We start from the raw sequence: 20,069 nt of genomic DNA, 5'->3' as shown, positions 1-20,069 counted from the left end.
TATATGTATTTTCAAAATTAAATTATGTTTCGTCTCTTATGACAGTCCCACAGAACATTTTTGAAGAAATCGAAAAGATTTCTTTTAACTTTATTTGGGGAGGGAGAGACAGAATAAAACGGAAAATATTATATTAATATTACTGCGCTGATGTCGAACTATTTCAGAAAGGTATACTTCAAGCATCAGATATAATTGTCAGAGGTCATTTAAAACCGATCTTACATTTTTTTAATTTGGGTTTGCCAACTGAAAGCTTGCTTAGAATTCAAAAGATCTTTGTAGCAATCAGAAAAGAATGGATACAAAGTAATTTTAAAGTTGACACTGAATTTTTTTAAATAGAATTGATGATATTTGGACGTTTACAGAAACTATGTGATATATAGGCGGTTATATGATTACTTCATTGAAGAACTTCAAAAAGAGTATACTTAACATGTTACAGGCGGTAACTGTCAATTTGATCTTGGAATGACGGAGTTGAGAGAAACATTCACAAGGATGAAATGTGCAATGCTATGTAATAAACAAAGCGAGTTTAAATACAAACAATTTCAAGAGGCTGTATATACGAAAAGAGAGCTCTTTAAATTTGGTTTTGAGTCAGACCATTTTTGTTCCTTTTGTAGACAAGAAGTAGAGACATACTAACATTTATTTTTAGATTGTCTTAAAGTTAAAAGATTATGGCAGGAGGTAATTCAAAAGTTACATTTAATCGAAATTGACAGTGAAGATTGGAAACCCATTTTTACGGGAATATCCGACAATACTGCTAGAATATTTGTAATAAATTGTATTATATTTCTAGTAAAGTATATCATTTTTATTTATAGAAAAAGAAGGAACTCTGCCATCTGTACAGAAAGTAGTACATATGATTAAAGATTACAGAGACGAGGAATACAAAAAAGCCTTCAAAAAGGGGAAACTGGGGATGCACTTACAGAAATGGGAACAAATCGATGCATTTTTACTTTAATGGATGTGGGTATTATTATTATTATCAATTCTCTCTCTTGTACAGGTGGACACACCGGAACAGGTTGCATGCAGTGTGTGTGTCGGCGTGAAGGGGGTGTGAGGTGGGTGGGCTAGGGGGGGGGGGGCGGTGAAGAGTTTGTGTGGTGTGAGTTGAGCGTGTGCGAGTGTGTTGATTGGGTCGGGCTAGGTAAAATTCATACCTTCCTTTATGGTTGTTTTGATTATTAACTGTTACATGAAAGAACAAATGTGCAAACATGTATGATCTGAGATTTTTCTATGTTCATTGTAATTCATGAAATGTTTTGTATCGTACGTAGATCTTGCTTTGTATTACATACTATGATAATTCTTATGTAATGTGAATTTTTTGAGGAAGGAAATCTCCGGAACAGGTTGCATGCAGTGTGTGTATTTGTGTGTGTGTGTGTGTATTATTCCCCTTCTTGCTCACTGTTTTGTGAATTAAGAAAACAAAATTAAATTTTGTATTTGTATGGAATTATTCCTATTGATTCTTTATGTAATGATTTATTTTGAATGAAATCTTTAATCTTAAAAAAATGGAAAAAAAACCAAAGTATATAGTATATATTTGTTTTCCTGAGTTAATAAACCCTACCCTATTAAGATGAAGTCAAGATCATACATTTTGGGTAGGACATTTTGATTCTAGGGCTATTTTTGTGAGACAAGGAAGTTTTCATTTTTGGTTGGCACCCCTATTCACGGTTGAAGCAGGGAGAAATATACATGTGACGGTTGTATATACAATCAGCGACATGTGTTGAACGCATAAATAGGTGACGCACAAGTCTATTGTATAAGTCTTTGCTATCATGTTATTATAAATAAAGTAATGATAATGATAATAAACTAATAACAACGACATATAATCAGAATATCAAAAAGAAATTTGTATCGATAAAAATGCCTTTGTATGCATCAGTCATTATTCATGTGAGGACAACAGAGAATAGTCAACCAAATAATTGTTTTTTAGTCAATGAATAGATCATGTTTTAATAATGAAAGAGTACGTTAATACAGGGAAGGAAAGTTTTTCTCAGTTACATAAGCATGCCCGTTTGAAATGACCCTGTACAATACAAAGTAAAGAACGATATAATCTCTATAGCAAAAATATCGCCTTTATTAAAGAGTGTTTATCAAATTGTATTTTAGATGAACGTTTAAAAAACAGAAAGAAATGGAGAAAGAAAGAGGGAGAGAGAGAGAAACAGAGAGAGAACTAGGGATATTCGGGGGAGCTTGTTAGCACTTGTTGAGATATGTGCCCCTCCCCCTCCCCCCTTGATGGATTGAGAATTCTGAAGTGTTAACCTTTTCTTTCTCACTCTCTCGTTCAGATAGACCTGGTAAACCATAGCAAAAATAACAAATATTGCTGCGCGTTCTTACTGAGCTTATGAAGATGGTCTCTCTTCAAAGGAATTAAAGGGATAGTTGAGTTCTTTTTTCAGATCGCAAATGCCTTCAAAGTTCTGGGTTATTGCTCTTATTCTTATCTATGACATTTTAGTGCCCTTTTAGAACCTAAAATTGCTATGAAGGTAATTTTAGACCCCAAAATGTGTGAAATTTAGCCACACGATCATTCCAATTCAGCTCCCCTTTAAACAAAATACGGTGACAGTTAATTAATTATTTAATTAAAAATAACAATACATGGGCCAGCTGGTTGTGCGTAATATCACCATAACGAAAATGCCAACAAAAAAAGCGGACATTGGCATTGGCTGAAATACGACGTAAAAGGCGCTATTTCGTTTTTTTAACGGCTTTTTCAAATTATCTCTTATTTGTGGTGGTACACAAGTATTAGAAATCGTTATATTTATGCATATTTCAGCCGTATCTGAACCGATTTTCCTGAAACAAAGGTGACTTCGTCATTTAAATTGTGTGTTCTTTCAAATTTGACATATCAGTTTTTCATCATCTCACAAACAAAATAGGTTGTGTAGCACCCTCTGCAACAGAACTCAACTATCCCTTTAAGGTAACAAAATTAGCACAGTGGTTAGAAACCTAGGGTTAGTAAAATTTAGGCAATTCGTAATGTTGGGGGGGGTATAGACTAGGGGACGGCCCTGGAATCCAACTTTTGTCAAAATGTGTTAAGTCTCTTCGCGTTGGTAGCACTGCTTATTGACACGGTGTGTGGCACATGATAGGTAGAAATTTCGTGTAAAATGGGTAGTTGGCGGGAATGATTGCGGATTTGAAAAGAGGAATTTTTTTAAAGAGCATGAAATTGATGTAAAGGGGTGATATTTAATCACAAACATGTGAACGCGTATATTTTATTTTTCTTCTCGAAAACAGGCTAAAGGGGGCTATTTTTTGTGTTTGTGTACTCGATATTAAAGCTAAACATATGGATTGTATCTAGAGCCTAATCTTTGTACCAGCTCTTGGGCAAAATGGATCATGTTTTCTTTATTTGTGGGGAAAATGTTCTTGAAAGTATGCACAAAATAGGGTCCTTTTCGACTCCACTGTAACGATCGCGCGTCACACCTATTTATATGAAGTGACATCACCCAACCGTGAATGAATAAACGGCCAAGCGAACGTGCAGAAAAAAGCCTCTATATATCTTAGCTCCCAGTCCGCCCCAAGTTCAGTGTGTCCGCTGCCTTATATCATCTATTTGTCCTTGAGTTTGGCCAGGAAATCAGATAGAGCCTGGAGGACATTTTTCTTCTTCAAGTCAGCATCCTTCTTGGCATTGGATCGTTCTTCAGCAGCCACCTGTTTGTAAGAAAATAAAACACAATGATAATAATGATGATGATGATGATGATACTCCTGCTGTCAGCGTGAGCAAATCACATTCAGCAGTCATGCTTCTATATCTCTGTGAGGGTCTTTCACACTGTCCAAGCTCACTCCGCGAACTCACAACCAGTCGAGTATAACACATAACCATATGAAGAAATGAATCGATTACTAACATGACTTGAAAAATGTGACCAAGTTATTTACAAAACGGTCAAATTCAAAATGCTGCAATTAATCATTCACACATATATATCATTTTTTTATATTTATCATTTTCTCTGACCTGATAGAGGATAACCTGATGGTACTTGCGATTCCACATTGGACAAATCGGAATCAGCGTAAATATGTAAACACAAACAAGAAGTTGGCGTTTAGGATCTATGTAGCTGTACTGTAAGTGGAACTGAGGGACAGGATGGAACCAATGGTCCAGGTCTATCCAGGGACAGGTGCTGACGTCAGACAGACAATTAAGTCGTTGTCAGGATACTAAAGCAAGAGATACCCACATTAAAGACAAAGCTTAGGATTGACATTTATCATTGAATTGTATTAATATTGGGTTTAGGATTCATATGTTTGTCAAATGGCTCACTTGTTCTACTACTACTACAGCGGCGGATCCAAGAATTTCTTACCGGGGGGGGGGGGCACAAAATCGCTAGGGATGAAATATATGAAAAACGATGGAGCGAAGCGACAGAGCAAGGCGTCAGTGGCGAAGGAGCGGAGCGACCCAGTGGGGTGGTTCTGGGAGGGGGCCCCACCTTCTCCCAGGGTAGGAAGCATTTGGAATTTTAGAACCAAATTAGGCGCATTTTCAGGCACTTCCTGGAGTAATATCACGTAAAATTGCTTTCTCCTACCCCCTCTAAGAGTAGGGATCAAGGGGCAGATCTAGCTTTTTGCTAAGGGAGGGGGCGGGGTTTGACCCAATGACGATGCCTCCACGAGCCGCGAAGCGGCGAGGCGATTTTTATGGTGCTATTTTGAACCCCCGTATTAAAGTGATGTTTTCCTAGCATCTATATACTAACATAATGGAGACCATGAAAAGCAGTGCATGATAGCGTCTTTTTAAATCAAGTAACATTTTAAGATCGGGGTTGACCTAATGTCGACGCGAGGCATCGATCACAAGCCGCGTAGCGGCGAGGCGATTTGTAAAGCTATTTTGAACCCCCGTAAATGATGTTTTCCTGGCATCTATATACTAACATAATGGAGACCATAAAAAGCAGTGCATGATAACGTCTTTTTAAATCAAGTAACAGTTTAAGGAGGTATGACCCAATAACGATTCACGTGCCGCGAAGCGATTTTCTTGTTGCTATTTTGAACCCCCGTATTTAAAGTGATGTTTTCCTGGCATCTATACTAACACAATGGAGACCATAAAAAGCAGTGCATGATAACGTCTTTTTAAATCAAGTAACAGTTTAAGGGGGGTTTGACCCAATGAGGATGCGGATACTCTGTGGGTCTGATGACGTTTTACTATGCACATAACATTTTAACTAATTCTAATTCTAACCCCCCTAAAAATTCTTCCAAAGTACATTAACAGCTTACTACAGTAACATATACAATTTCCACAATTCATCACTTCTAGATCCTTTAAACTGAAGGGGAAATGGTTGAAGTTCAAACTGGAAGCAATAATCATTACATGTAGGCTATGGAAAATGTGCTTGCGAAACGGATATAAACTTTGCAGTAGCACGATTGAACTCTTCGTGGCCACAGGGATGACAGAAAATAATATGAAAATGAAACGAGGAACTGGGGAATGATTAATGGCGGGACAATCTACTGAAAGAGCACTTAGAATAGGTATATCGGAAAAGTAATTCAAGACTAAGTTATTAGTTACAAGTTAGAAGTTATAAAGGAGATACAATTTTTGGTATTAGTCATGTTCGACTTAGAATTGCGTGCCCCCCACCCATTTCCAGGTAAAAAACACCTTTTTAAAATACCATCCCCCTTTCTTTCTTTTTCCTTCTCATTATTCTCCTTTCCCACTTTCCTCTCCTCCGTATTTCCCCCTTTCTTCCTTTTCCGCCTTTTCTCTCCTATCTCTTCCCTTCTTTTCATTTCCCCTTCCTTTTTCTCCTTTCCCCTTTTCTCTCCTCCCTCGTTTCTGCTTCTTTCTCTCTTCCCTTTTCTTTCTCCCCTCCTTTTTTCTTCTCCTTTTTACCAGGGGAGGGGTGGGGGGCACGTGCCCACTGTGCCCCCCCCTGGATCCGCCACTGTACTACTACTACTACAACTAAAATGTTGTTTTCCCAAAGAAGCCTTATCATCAGCATTGCCGCGCTTCCTTAGGGTCCTGTAGTTATTACCCCAACATTTGTTCAGTACCCATTTGCACCTGAGTGGAGAGTGGCATGTCTTGGGCTGGGATTCGAACCATCAATCCTTGGATTGAGGATCTAGTGAATGACACCTCCACGATACGTCACCGGACTGAGAATCACAATATTGGGGCGCAGTTCGAGTTTCGCCGCGGAGCTAATGTCCTTTAGCAAGACATCGATCTACATTTGCCCCTCTCCACCCGGATGGAAGTAAATGAGTACCTTGTAAGAATTCATTCATTGTTTTGAGCGCTTTATGGCAGCTTGAGTAAAGCTAGGATTTAATAAAGTAGTACTTTTTAGGCGCCTCGAGCATCTTCTGGGATTGATATGTGCGCCATATAAATTTAGCTATTATTATTTTTGTTATAATTTGTGTATAAGTATCATTAAGAGTTAATAAGTTCCTCGGTGAAACAGTATGGATTAGTTCAATCAAAGCATCATTGGAAAGTACATTAGTTATACTTTATGAAATAATTATTATCATCCTGCTCATAGATCACTCATAGTAATCGTTTGTCTTCAGGTTTCGTCTTTTTTTCTGGGATGCGCTTTATATACAGTTTACAACTAAATTATTCATAGCCTTACCAAGTTTTGTAATTTTCAGCGAATGTGAAAAATGTATTTGTTACAATTGTTTGTTTGTATATGCTTATATGTAAATGTGTAGAGGTGTCGTGGTCTAATAGATATGTCCGCGGTTCGAGTCCCACCACGGCACTAATGTCCTTTGCCACACTAGACCCAGGTGAGGTAAGTTGGTACCTGGCAGGAATTATTTCCTTGAAATGCTGGAGCACCGTAATGGCAGCCATGCTAAAGCCGGTGTAATAATTTCCGAAGCTCTTTGGAAGCGCAAAGAGACGTTATAATGTGATATGCGCTATACAAGAACCGAATAATATTAATATTATTATAAAGTATTCCATAAAGGCCCTTGTTCACTTCTTCCACCTTTCATTCTTGAGTAATTACATCCACCTCATGGTGAAGACTGGTCTGTTTTCTGTCCAATGATACCCTATTCATAATATTTCTGAAACGGGTGACTGAGCACTAGCGTCTTTAGAAAAAAAGTGTTGTCAAAATTGCCTTGTACCAAGTCTTGACTGATGCAACGAATGCGGGTCAGGCAGTATGCATGTGATTCTTTGGTCCTAAATCCTCTTAAAAGTTACATTATGCCTCGTGATTCAATGATTAATTGTTTAAAATGATACAATGTATCTAGGCTTTCACAGAAACTTGTTTCAATCCATAGGATATCCCTTAATGATTTTGAACAGCCTACTAACTTCCTGTCTCATGATATCTAAGTTCTCTCTGCTCATTTTCCGTTGCGGCAGTTCAGACGCATAAGGAGCATAACGTTTTTATCTCAAATAGCGAATTAAAACTCATAGGTTACTAAACCCTAAGGTAAGAAAGAACACATATGAAAATAAATATGAAGGAAATTGACCGTAGACTTTAATAATAAGATAACTCTCCCTAAATAAACTTTATCCAATTTCGTATCAGCCAATGAAAAGGGTTACCTTAAACATGGGATGCGAATGAAGTCAAGATTGCAATCATCATAGTGAAGTAACTATCGTAAATTTAGCTTGTAATAGGCATTTGCTTCAATTTTCTTTGCAACTGCCTTATAGTCAGTGACTATCATTGCAAATGAAGTGAGCATTTGTTTTGGAAAGAGATAACACAAACATAATTGTTTTTGACCCACGTTCATTGCTTCAGCCCAAACTTTGTACAAGAGGATTTTGACAATACTTTTAAAAAGCCAACCGTGTCAGCACACTTATGAATAGGGTGTCATTATACATGGTATTAGTTACCCTTTACCATTTTAGTATGATTTAAAGTCACATAGGTTACAACATTTTAGTTAGAAGCTACTAAAGTTGGGAACACTTTTTCGATACGTACTGTGTATATTTATATATGTACACACACATGGTGCATTTATTACATGTAGTTGAAAGCAATACATCTTTTTAAAATCCATTCTTATCTGTCTTTGAAGATGATCCTTACCTGTTCTTCGATGTTATGATATAACTCCAATTCCCCCATGCTGCGTCTTTCAGCTGATACAATATTTACGGTAAAGGGGAGATACAAAAAAAAAAAAAATTAAATTCATTCTTGTTGCATTAATTGTATTTAAAAAAAAATTACTATTCTTTCATTGAATATGCATAACGTCGGGGTCTGAGTGAGAACTACACATGTACATTCCGTCTTTCCATTTTTTTTAAAACCTCAGTCTTTTTTTTTAATCATTAAACTCTACATACCCTATATAAATAATTGCACTTAAACATATATTTATTAAATGTTTAACCAGGCAATCTCAGCTCTGAATGAAAATGATAATACTACTAGAATTGAATTTCATATCACATTGTCGTTAAAAAGAAAATTGAAAAAAAAAAGAAAAAACAAGATATTATTGAACTATTGCAAAAACAAACAAATACGATCGTATTTCGACAATTCATCCGAAAACATAATTGTCAAATGTGTTAGTTAAAATATGCTTTATAATTCATAATACTTTTGTTTTCATAAAAGGCAGCTATCAAATAGAAATATAATGGCTGTATTTTTGTAGTATTTGTTGAATAATAGGTAGCTACAATCAGGCGCGTACGCAGGGGGTGGGGGAAGGGGGGGGGGGGGGGTTTTGGGGTTAAACCCCCCCCCCCTTAGTTTTGTTTATGTGTATGTTTTGTGTATGTTTCTTGTTAAACCTCCCCCTCCCCCCCCCCCCCCTTTTGATGTTTTTATTTTTTTTTTAAATGCCAATGGCTGACCTAAAAAAGGTGACCTTACCCCCCCCCCCCCCCCAACGGAACAAAATGTCAAATTTTCAAATTTCGAGACAAAAAAAAAAGTGTCGTCTTAACCCCCCCCCCCCCCCCCCCCCTCCTGTGAATTCGGGCCTATAAGTCTAAACTTATCCATACAACCCTATCGCACACTCTACTCTAATCCTATATCTAGCTTGTCGCGGTTCTAGAAGAATTCATTCTGTCTATTTTTTGGATTGTCTGCACGCCCTTTGATTTAATTTATTAAAACCGATTTATTTTGGAGTCGGCGAGGTCGAGTGATTAATGATTTGTTATTATTTATTTGTATTTGCTTAGAGGCAGGTGATTAGGGCCCCCTTCAACCCCCCCCCCCCCTCATTAAAATCGCTACTGCCGTGATGACGAAACCAATCATGGAAGAATAGTTATCGGAGCAGGAGTACAAGACAGGGATTGTTTGGAGATTTACGTGATTTACCTATGTCACATATGACTCCAGCATCATCAGAGTGAAGGCAATTGTGGAAACCGATTGCGCTCTTCATGCAGTCCAGTATTGAAGTTTCGTCGCCTACACATCTCACTCTGTCCAGAAGGATGGGTCCTGAGCCTGCGCCAAAAGTCTTGGCATCTCTCGTGGCACGAGAAGCTCCAGGGAAGCCTAACTGCCTGCACACTACATCAGCGTCGTTGATCCCCCAAAGATTGTCGCATACTGTTCCCCATTGCTCATTTATATAGACCTCGACTCGACCTTGATTGGCGGAGCTACCTGATCCAGCAAGTCGCACCTCTGAAAGGGATATTTGCATTGAATATTTGAAATGAAATAATTCTGCAATGGTCATTAAAAATGGTTAACAATTGGGCTTATAAAAATGCCACGTACCACGACGACGTATCGCCACAAAACACCACGTAAAACCAGGTATAGCCACTTTAAGTCATGTAAGGCCATGTAACACAATGTATCACCATGTAACAACGATAACCACGTAACGACACGTAACAACACGTTACACAATTTCTTTCAACGTGTTGCCAAGTACTGGTATCTTTATTTTATTAGCTGGATAACATAAACTTCGTTTTTTTTTTTTTTTTTTTTTTTTCAAGTGCGTGCGACAAATGTCCTATGAGCATCCACAAAGCTTTGTGTTGCAGCATATAGAAATATGGAGCATATTAAGCCTACATTTACGTCATCATTTTGTTTTTAAATCAATAGAACCGCCTTGGTTTACCGCCTCAAATATGAGCGAGGTTTTATGGCTATGTTTTATGTGGAAATGTTACTGAACCGTTAACAACTTGAACAAAGACCACGACTTCTAATCCTCTCATTTTCGGTGTATAGTTTTGCTTAAAAGGAGAGTCGAGTTCTTGTTTAAGACTGCAAATGCCTTCAAGGTGCATGGTTAGTGCTCTTATTCTTATTTATGACATTTATAGTGCCTTTTTAGAACCTAAACATTGCTATGAAGGTAATTTTAGACCCCAACAAGTGTGAATTTAGATTAAATACAATCATACCCATTCAGCTCCACTTAAACAAAAACAAAATGCGGTGACCGTTGATTAATTAATTTATTAATAATAACAATACACGGGCCGGCTGGTTGTGCGTTTTATAACCAACACGAAACAGCCAACAAAAATCCAATGTTGGCATTGGCTGCCGGAATAAAACGTATAAGGCGCTATCTCGTTTTTCAATGGCCGGTTACAAATTACCGAATGTTTATGGGGCACCACAAATATCAGAAATGGTTATATTTACTGATTATGATCTAACAAAGATGATTTCGTAATTTAAAATGTATATTCTTTCCATTTTTACACTTATTGTTTTCATTATCTCACAAACTAATTATTTTGTGCAACGCCCTCTTCAACAAAACTAAACTATTCCTTTAAACAGGAGAAAGCATGTACAGGAGTGACAACAGTGGAACAGCTACAGTAGGTATGCCCCCTTCTCTTCCCTTTATAAAGGGATGAACAAACGATCCCGAAAGGGAAAAGGATGCACGGCAAAAGACGAGAAACTGAATTGTAGAGCTTGTGCCCACCACTCCCCTCTGCCAGAGAACCCTGGATTCGCCTCTGATATATTTAAATTGAACACCTCTCGTGAGGTTCATTCTCACTGGCTGATTGTCAGAAGAGAAGAAGAAAGTCCCATTTTGTTCAACCCTCCCTGGTATTTCCCCTGAGAATGTATGGACAGAGAAGGATTATTGAATTTTCATCCATTGGTTTTTTTACTTGAGAGTCCCCCAAAGAAAAAGGCTATTACCATCACATCGCATTACATTATTTTCGTCGTCTTTCAGCAAATCATATGAGCGTCTTTTACTTTTTATAATATTAAGTACGTAAAATAGAATAATCTCACCTGCACCACGAGAAATCCCTGTGGAATGTGAAAAGGAAAACAAAAGAAAGATTTATGAAAAATAAATTTTCTCGGTGATTATGATTTTGCATAATATTTACAATTTAGCAAGTCAGTGTGATCCCTTAAAAATGTTTAAATACTAGGTGAAAATGGAAACTTAAATCCTGTTTACCAAGGGAAGCCTCATCATTATCATCAATGCTGTAACTTCTAGTGGCCCCGAAATAACTACCCCAGTAATTGCCAGGTATCAATTTACACCTGGCTGGAGATAAGTGTCCTGCCAGAGGACGTTAGTGCCAGACTGGGTTTCGAACCCTCAACCCTAGGATTACGAGTTAAGCGAATGAACCACTTCATCATGAAACCACGGAAACCGAAACCAGTTCTTTCCATAATGCCTCTAGTATATGCATTACATGATATTTGTACCTACATTCTTATTGCCCACACATATGTCTTAAGGGATTAATTGATGTGAGCAAACAATTTTCCATGTTTGATTGCACAATGGACCAATACCCCCAACATGGATGCATGAATTAATTTGTAGGTTTGTTTGATGGTTTGTATTATCTGACTGCTAAGAAAACATATGTAAGCTTGTAAGTAAGCAACCCAGGGGCCAACGGCTAAAGTTATATATCCCTGCTCCGAGGGAGGTTCATGGCGCCTACAAAGTATTATCATCACCGTAGCTTTAAACCAACTGCCCTAAGGCCCAAAAATCATGCAGGGAATATTTTCCCACAAGGTACCCATTTCCTAAACCTGGGTAGAAGGTCTGCACGGACTTTGCTTGTTATAATCGTTTTGTTTCGGGGTGGGAGAGGTCGAGTGCTTGAAGATGTGTATTGATTTAGTTTTATTTGTACTGCGGCAGGGGATTTGAGCCCCCTTTAATCCCCCCCCCCCATTAGAATCGCTACTTCCCTGATTACGGAACCAAGCACGGAAGATTATTTTTCAGAGCAGGAGCAAAAGTCGGAGTCTGTTTAGAGATTTAGCTGATTTACCCTGAGCAACGCGACATATCACTCCAACATCATCAGAGTGCTGGCAATTGTGGACACCCATTGCGTTCTTCGGGCAGTCCATGATTGAAGTTTCGTTGCCTACACATCTCGTATTGTCCATAAGGATGGGTCCTGAACCGGCGCCGAAAGTCTGGGCGTTCGTGTAGCCATAAGCTCCTGGGAAGTCCAACTGCCTGCACACTACATTAGCGTCTTCCTGCCCCCAAAAATCGTCACATACTGTTCCCCATTGCCCATTTATATAGACCTCAACTCGACCTTGATTGGCGGAGCTACCTGATCCGGCAAGTCGCACCTCTGAAAGGAATAATTGCATTGAATATATAAAATGAAATGATTCTGCAAAGGTCATTACAATTGGTTAATAATTGGGCTTATAATAATGCCACGTACCAGCACGACGTATCGCTACATAACATTACGTAAAACCAGGTATCGCCCCTTCACGTAAGGATATATAACAAAATGTATCATCATGTAACAACGATAACCACGTAACGACACGTAAAACATGTAACACAATTTCTTCCAACGTATTGTCACGTACTGGAACGTACTGGTATCTATATTCTATTAGATGGATAACATTAACTTCGTGTGTTTTTTGTTACTACTAACGTATGAATATATGACAAGTGCGTGCAACAAATGTCCTATGAGCATCTACAAAGCTTTAATACGGTGTTACAACATAAATAAATATGAAGCATATTAGGCCGACATTTACGTCATCATTGTTTTTTTAATAAATAGAACCGCCTTGGTTTACCCCCTCAAATATGAACGAGGTTTTATGGCTATGTTTGATGTGGAAATGTAACTGCACCGTTAACACTTTGACAAATATTCCACAACTTCTAACCCTCTTATTTTCGGTGTATATTATTGCTTGAAAGGATAGTTGAGTTCTTGTTTATAAGACCGCAAATGCCTTTAAGGTGCATGGTTATTGCTCTTATTCTTATTTATGACATTTCTAGTGCCTTTTTAGAACCTAAAATTGCTACGAAGGTGATTTTAGACCCCAAAATGTGTGAATTTAGATTGAATACGATCATACCAATGCAGTGCCAGTTGAATGGTTATATTAACCGATTTCGATCAAACAAAGATGATTTTTTAATTTAAATTGTATATTCTTTCAAATTTGACACTTAGTTTTTCATTATCTCACAAACAAATTATTTTGTGTAGCGCCCTCCGCAACAGAACTCAACTATTCCTTTAAACAGGAGAAAGCATGTACTGCATTTGTCATACATGAGTGACAACAGTGGAACAACTACAGTGGGTACGCCTCCCCCCCCTCTCCCGTTATTTAGAAATTCGCCGCTGATATATATAAATTGAACACTTCACGTGAGGTTCATTCTCACTGGCTGATTTTCAGAAGAGGAGAGGAAAGACCCATTTTGTTCAACCCACTCCCCGGTATTTCCCCTGAGAAAGTTTAGACAGAGAAGGATTATTAAATTGTCATTCATTTATTTTTGGACTTTACGATCCTCCCCCCCCCCCCTCCCGAAAAAAAGGCTTTTAACATCACATCGCATTACATGTTTTCTTTCGTCTTTCAGCTTACAACATCAGCGTACTTTACTTTTCATAATATTAAGTACGTAAAATAAAATATTCTCACCTGCACCACTAGAACTTCCTGTGGAATTTGAAACTGAAAAAAGAAAGATTCGTGAAAAAATCATTTTATCGGTGATTATGATTTTGCATAATATTTACAATTTAGCAAGAAAGTATGATCTCTTAACAATTTAAAAAAAAATCCTGTTTACCAAGGGAAGCCTCATCATCATCATCAATGCTGTACTTTATGATGGCCCCGAAATAACTACTGCAGTAATTGCCAGGTACCAATTTACACCTGGCTGGAGATAAGTGTCCTGCCAGAGGTTATTAGTGCCAGACTAGGTTTCGAACCCTCAACCCTAGGATTACGAGTAAAGTGAATGAACCACTTTACCATGAAACCACGGAAACCGAAACCAGTTCTTTCAATTATGCCTCTATTTAATGAAATACATAATATTTGTACCTATACTCTTATTGCCCACACATCTATCTTGAGGGATAAATTAACGTAAGCAAAAAACTTTACATGTTTGAATGCACAATGGACCAATACCCCCCCCCCCCCCCCATCCCCCTCCAAAAAAAAAATGTTAAAAAAAATGGCTGCATGAATTAATTTGTAGATTTGTTTGATGATTTGTATTTCCTGACTGCTAAGAAAACATGTGTATGCTTGTAAGTAAGCAACCCGATGCTGACGGCTTTAAGTCATCTTGGAGTGAGGTTCACAGCGCCTACAAAGTGTTTTCATCACCCTAGCTTTATACCAACTGCCCTAGGGCGTGAAAAGCATTCAGGGTATAATTTCCCACAAGGTACCCATTGACTTAACCTGGGTGGAAGGTGACACATTTAGATTAATGTCAGGCCAAACGACATTACCGCCGCGACAGGGGTCGAACCCCGAACCGTGTGATCCACGATTCGGTGAGATATCCTCTAAACCACGACAATTCTACGTATGTTTAAAACTCCATGCCTTTAGCATAAGTTACTATGAGTAAAATCAGCAAACTTTGAATGAGTTTGCTGCTATCCCATAGGATACCGCAGGAAGGTGATGGCTATCATGGTAAAATGTGTTAAAAAACAAACATAATTATACACATCTTTATGAGAGAGATATGTTTATTCATATAAACCACACTTCTCCCATCGCTCATTAGGTGGGGTGATGGGGCGACAATTGCTCAGTGGTTCACATTCTGCACTAACCAAGTTTCTATCTTCGAATCGGGATAAAACAGAAAAAGTTGTCCCTATAAGCATAACTTATCCATTAAACCCTATCGCACACCCTACTTTATTTGATGTCGCGCCTAACAGCCAGCAGCACGTTCGTTTGAGCTCTCTACTAGTGAATCATATTATTGGATTTAGCTGACCAATTGGTGCATTATTTGTTTCAATCGTCTTGTGAACACACATAGCATCTTTTGGATAAGTTTGAGACAAGTTTGGTATGTTTTGATGATGTGTTTTAATGACAACGATATCTTGTTCATTAGATTTATTTCATGAAAATGCAATAAATTTTCAATAATTTATTGCACTTTACCCCGGTTCCCCCCCCCCCCCAAAAAAAAAAAAAAAATCCTCTATGTGCCCATGCCTTGAGCCATAATGCATGGCCGTCCAGAGGATTTGTTTATGTTGGGGACTGGGGTAAAATGCAATAAATTATTGAAAATTCATTGCATTTTCTGTTTTTTTTTAATATATTTTTTATGGAAACTGCCCCCCACCCTAGCCTCCGCTGCGTACAGTCATGGTTCAGTGTCAAAGCAATGGCCTCGTAACTGTGAGGCCCATGATCAAAACCGTGTCGATGTGCTATATTAGTGCCCTTTTGTGGGGCATTAATCCTCATTACTGTCATTTATGACTTAAGCGCGTAGGTCCCCTAGTTGATAAGCATAGTAGCATATACATGCTTTAGCAGTCACGCAAAATACACATTGGCAAAATTATTATTCAATAAAATCTGAGAATGTATACTATTATCTAGATCTAATATTTTTAAATTATTCTTTAAATAATTCCATAAATTGGGGTAAATCAAAAATATTCCAACTATATGAGCGACAGTGGAGATACACATTGAACCACACTACTCCCTTCGTTCATAAGTTGAGTTGATTGTACGACCCATGTTTGGCAACAATTTTTCCGTGGTCCAAATACTGCACTAACCGAGTTTCTAACTTCGTATAAGGACCAAACATAAAAAAGTTAACACAATGGCCCGAATTCACAAAGGAGGTTTGTCGACAAACCTCCTTTTGTTTCGACAAACCTCCTTTTATTATTTACAAACTAGGTTTGTAAAAAACGCGTCAAAACGTGTCATATGACGTACATAAATCTCGGTTTGTCGACAAACCTCCTTTGTGAATTCGGGCCTATAAGTCTAAACTTATCCATACAACCCTATCGCACACTCTACTCTAATCCTATATCTAGCTTGTCGCGGTTCTAGAAGATTTCATTCTGTTCATTTTTTTGATGAAGTCAGGCCTTTGGGCTCTTACATGGATTGTCTGCACGCCCTTTGATTGAATTTATTAAAACCGATTTATTTTGGAGTCGGCGAGGTCGAGTGATTAATGATTTGTTATTATTTATTTGTATTTGTTTAGAGGCAGGTGATTAGAGCCCCCTTCAACCCCCCCCCCCCCCCCCTCATTAAAATCGCTACTGCCGTGATGACGAAACCAATCATGGAAGAATAGTTATCGGAGCAGGAGTACAAGACAGATTTTGTTTGGAGATTTACGTGATTTACCTATGTCACATATGACTCCAGCATCATCAGAGTGAAGGCAATTGTGGACACCGATTGCGCTCTTCATGCAGTCCAGTATTGAAGTTTCGTCGCCTACACATTTCACTCTGTCCAGAAGGATGGGTCCTGAGCCTGCGCCAAAAGTCTTGGCATCTCTCGTGGCACGAGAAGCTCCAGGGAAGCCTAACTGCCTGCACACTACATCAGCGTCGTTGATCCCCCAAAGATTGTCGCATACTGTTCCCCATTGCTCATTTATATAGACCTCGACTCGACCTTGATTGGCGGAGCTACCTGATCCAGCAAGTCGCACCTCTGAAAGGGATATTTGCATTGAATATTTGAAATGAAATAATTCTCTAATGGTCATTAAAAATGGTTAACAATTGGGCTTATAATAATGCCACGTACCACGACGACGTATCGCCACAAAACACCACGTAAAACCAGGTATAGCCACTTAAAGTCATGTAAGGCCATGTAACACAATGTATCACCATGTAACAACGATAACCACGTAATGACACGTACCAACATGTTACACAATTTCTTCAGCGTGTTGCCAAGTACTGGTATCTTTATTTTATTAGCTGGATAACATACATTTACGTCATCATTTTGTTTTTAATCAATAGAACCGCCTTGGTTTACCGCCTCAAATGTGAGCGAGGTTTTATGGCTATGTTTTATGTGGAAATGTTACTGCACCGTTAACAACTTGAACAAAGACCACGACTTCTAACCCTCTCATTTTCGGTGTATAGTTTTGCTTAAAAGGAGAGTCGAGTTCTTGTTTAAGACTGCAAATGCCTTCAAGGTGCTTGGTTATTGCTTTTATTCTTATTTATGACATTTATAGTGCCCTTTTAGAACCTAAACATTGCTATGAAGGTAATTTTAGACCCCAACATGTGTGAATTTAGATTAAATACAATCATACCAATTCAGCTCCACTTAAACAAAAACAAAATGCGGTGACCATTGATTAATTAATTTATTAATAATAACAATACACGGGCCGGCTGGTTGTGCGTTGTATAACCAACACGAAAACAGCCAACAAAAATCCAATGTTGGCATTGGCTGCCGGAATAAAACGTATAAGGCGGTATCTCGTTTTTCAACGGCCGGTTACAAATTACCGAATGTTTATGGGGCACCACAAATATCAGAAATGGTTATATTTACTGATTATGATCTAACAAAGATGATTTCGTAATTTAAAATGTATATTCTTTCCATTTTTACACTTATTGTTTTCATTATCTCACAAACAAATTATTTTGTGCAACGCCCTCTTCAACAAAACTCAACTATTCCTTTAAACAGGAGAAAGCATGTACAGGAGTGACAACAGTGGAACAGTTACAGTGGGTACGCCCCCTCCTCTTCCCTTTATTATTTTCGTCGTCTTTCAGCAAGTCATATGAGCGTCTTTTACTTTTTCATAATATTAAGTACGTAAAATAAAATGTTCTCACCTGCACCACGAGAAATCCCTGTGGAATGTGAAAAGGAAAACAAAAGAAAGATTTATGAAAAATTAATTTTCCTCGGTAATTATGATTTTGCATAATATTTACAATTTAGCAAGTCAGTGTGATCCCTTAAAAATGTTTAAATACTAGGTGAAAATGGAAAATTAAATCCTGTTTACCAAGGGAAGCCTCATCATTATCATCAATGCTGTACCTTCTAATGGCCCCGAAATAACTATCCCAGTAATTGCCAGATACCAATTTACACCTGGCTGGAGATAAGTGTCCTGCCAGAGGACGTTAGTGCCAGACTGGGTTTCGAACCCTCAACCCTAGGATTACGAGTTAAGCGAATGAACCACTTCATCATGAAACCACGGAAACCGAAACCAGTTCTTTCCATAATGCCTCTAGTATATGCATTACATGATATTTGTACCTACATTCTTATTGCCCACACACATGTCTTGAGGGATAAATTGATGTGAGCAAACAATTTTCCATGTTTGATTGCACAATGGACCAATACCCCCAACATGGATGCATGAAATAATTTGTAGGTTTGTTTGATGGTTTGTATTATCTGACTGCTAAGAAAACAGATGTAAGCTTGTAGGTAAGCAACCCGGGGGGCAACGGCTAAAGTTATCTCCGAGGGAGGTTCATGGCGCCTACAAAGTATTATCATCACCGTAGCTTTAAACCAACTGCCCTAAGGCCCAAAAAGCATGCAGGGAATAATTTCCCACAAGGTACCCATTTTCTAAACCTGGGTAGAAGGTCTGCACGGACTTTGCTTGTTATAATCGTTTTGTTTCGGGGTGGGAGAGGTCGAGTGCTTGAAGATGTGTATTTATTTAGTTTTATTTGTACAGCGGCAGGGGTTTTGAGCCCCCTTTAATCCCCCCCCCCCCCCCATTAGAATCGCTACTGCCCTGATTACGAAACCAAGCACGGAAGAGTATTTTTCAGAGCAGGAGCAAAAGTCGGAGTCTGTTTAGAGATTTAGCTGATTTACCTTGAGCAACGCGACATATCACTCCAACATCATCAGAGTGCTGGCAATTGTGGACACCCATTGCGTTCTTCGGGCAGTCCATGATTGAAGTTTCGTTGCCTACACATCTCGTATTGTCCATAAGGATGGGTCCTGAACCGGCGCCGAAAGTCTGGGCGTTCGTGTAGCCATAAGCTCCAGGGAAGCCCAACTGCCTGCACACTACATTAGCGTCGTTCTGGCCCCAAAGATCGCCGCATACTGTTCCCCATTGCCTATTGGCATACACCTCAACTCGACCTTGATTGGCGGAGCTACCTGATCCGGCAAGTCGCAACTCTGAAAGGAATAATTGCATTGAATATATAAAATGAAATGATTCTGCAAAGGTCATTACAATTGGTTAATAATTGGGCTTATAATAATGCCACGTACCACGACGACGTATCGCCACATACCACCACGTAAAACCAGGTATCGCCACTTCACGTAAGGATATGTAACAAAATGTATCACCATGTAACAACGATAACTACGTAACGACACGTAAAACATGTTACACAATTTCTTTCAACGTATTGTCACGTACTGGAACGTACTGGTATCTATATTTTATTATCTGGATAACATAAACTTCGTGATTGTTTTTTTAATAATAACGTATGAATAAATGACAGGTACGTGCAACAAATGTCCTATGAGCATCTACAAAGCTTTAATACGGTGTTACCACACATATAAATATGAAACATATGAAGCCTACATTTACGTCATCATCGTTTTTTTAATAAATAGAAC

At 38.5% G+C, this 20,069-nt stretch overlaps 1 protein-coding gene across 11 annotated transcripts in view; it reads right to left on the bottom strand.

Moving 5' to 3' along the window:
• Window positions 1–2,804: 2,804 nt before the first annotated feature.
• Window positions 2,805–20,069, bottom strand: part of LOC763130 (neurogenic locus notch homolog protein 1-like) — a 58,123-nt gene continuing 40,858 nt past the window's right edge. For 8 of the 11 annotated variants that reach the window (XM_030988537.1, XM_030988543.1, XM_030988539.1 and 5 more), the window contains 9 exons: window positions 19,293–19,610; window positions 18,278–18,295; window positions 16,797–17,111; window positions 14,064–14,096; window positions 12,404–12,721; window positions 11,385–11,402; window positions 9,465–9,779; window positions 8,205–8,257; window positions 2,805–3,765 (listed from right to left, as the gene is read on the bottom strand). In XM_030988537.1, coding sequence (XP_030844397.1) covers window positions 3,661–3,765; window positions 8,205–8,257; window positions 9,465–9,779; window positions 11,385–11,402; window positions 12,404–12,721; window positions 14,064–14,096; window positions 16,797–17,111; window positions 18,278–18,295; window positions 19,293–19,610 — 1,493 coding nt within the window. In that variant the 3' untranslated portion in view covers window positions 2,805–3,660. The remainder of the gene's footprint in view (window positions 3,766–8,204; window positions 8,258–9,464; window positions 9,780–11,384; window positions 11,403–12,403; window positions 12,722–14,063; window positions 14,097–16,796; window positions 17,112–18,277; window positions 18,296–19,292; window positions 19,611–20,069) is intronic. The other 3 variants (XM_030988540.1, XM_030988545.1, XM_030988546.1) reach the window with 3 other exon arrangements.

Source organism: Strongylocentrotus purpuratus, unplaced genomic scaffold (genome assembly GCF_000002235.5).
Source record: "Strongylocentrotus purpuratus isolate Spur 01 unplaced genomic scaffold, Spur_5.0 spur5_scaffold_17, whole genome shotgun sequence".
Lineage (NCBI taxonomy): Eukaryota > Metazoa > Echinodermata > Echinoidea > Camarodonta > Strongylocentrotidae > Strongylocentrotus > Strongylocentrotus purpuratus.
This window is presented reverse-complemented; position numbering and strand designations above follow the sequence as displayed.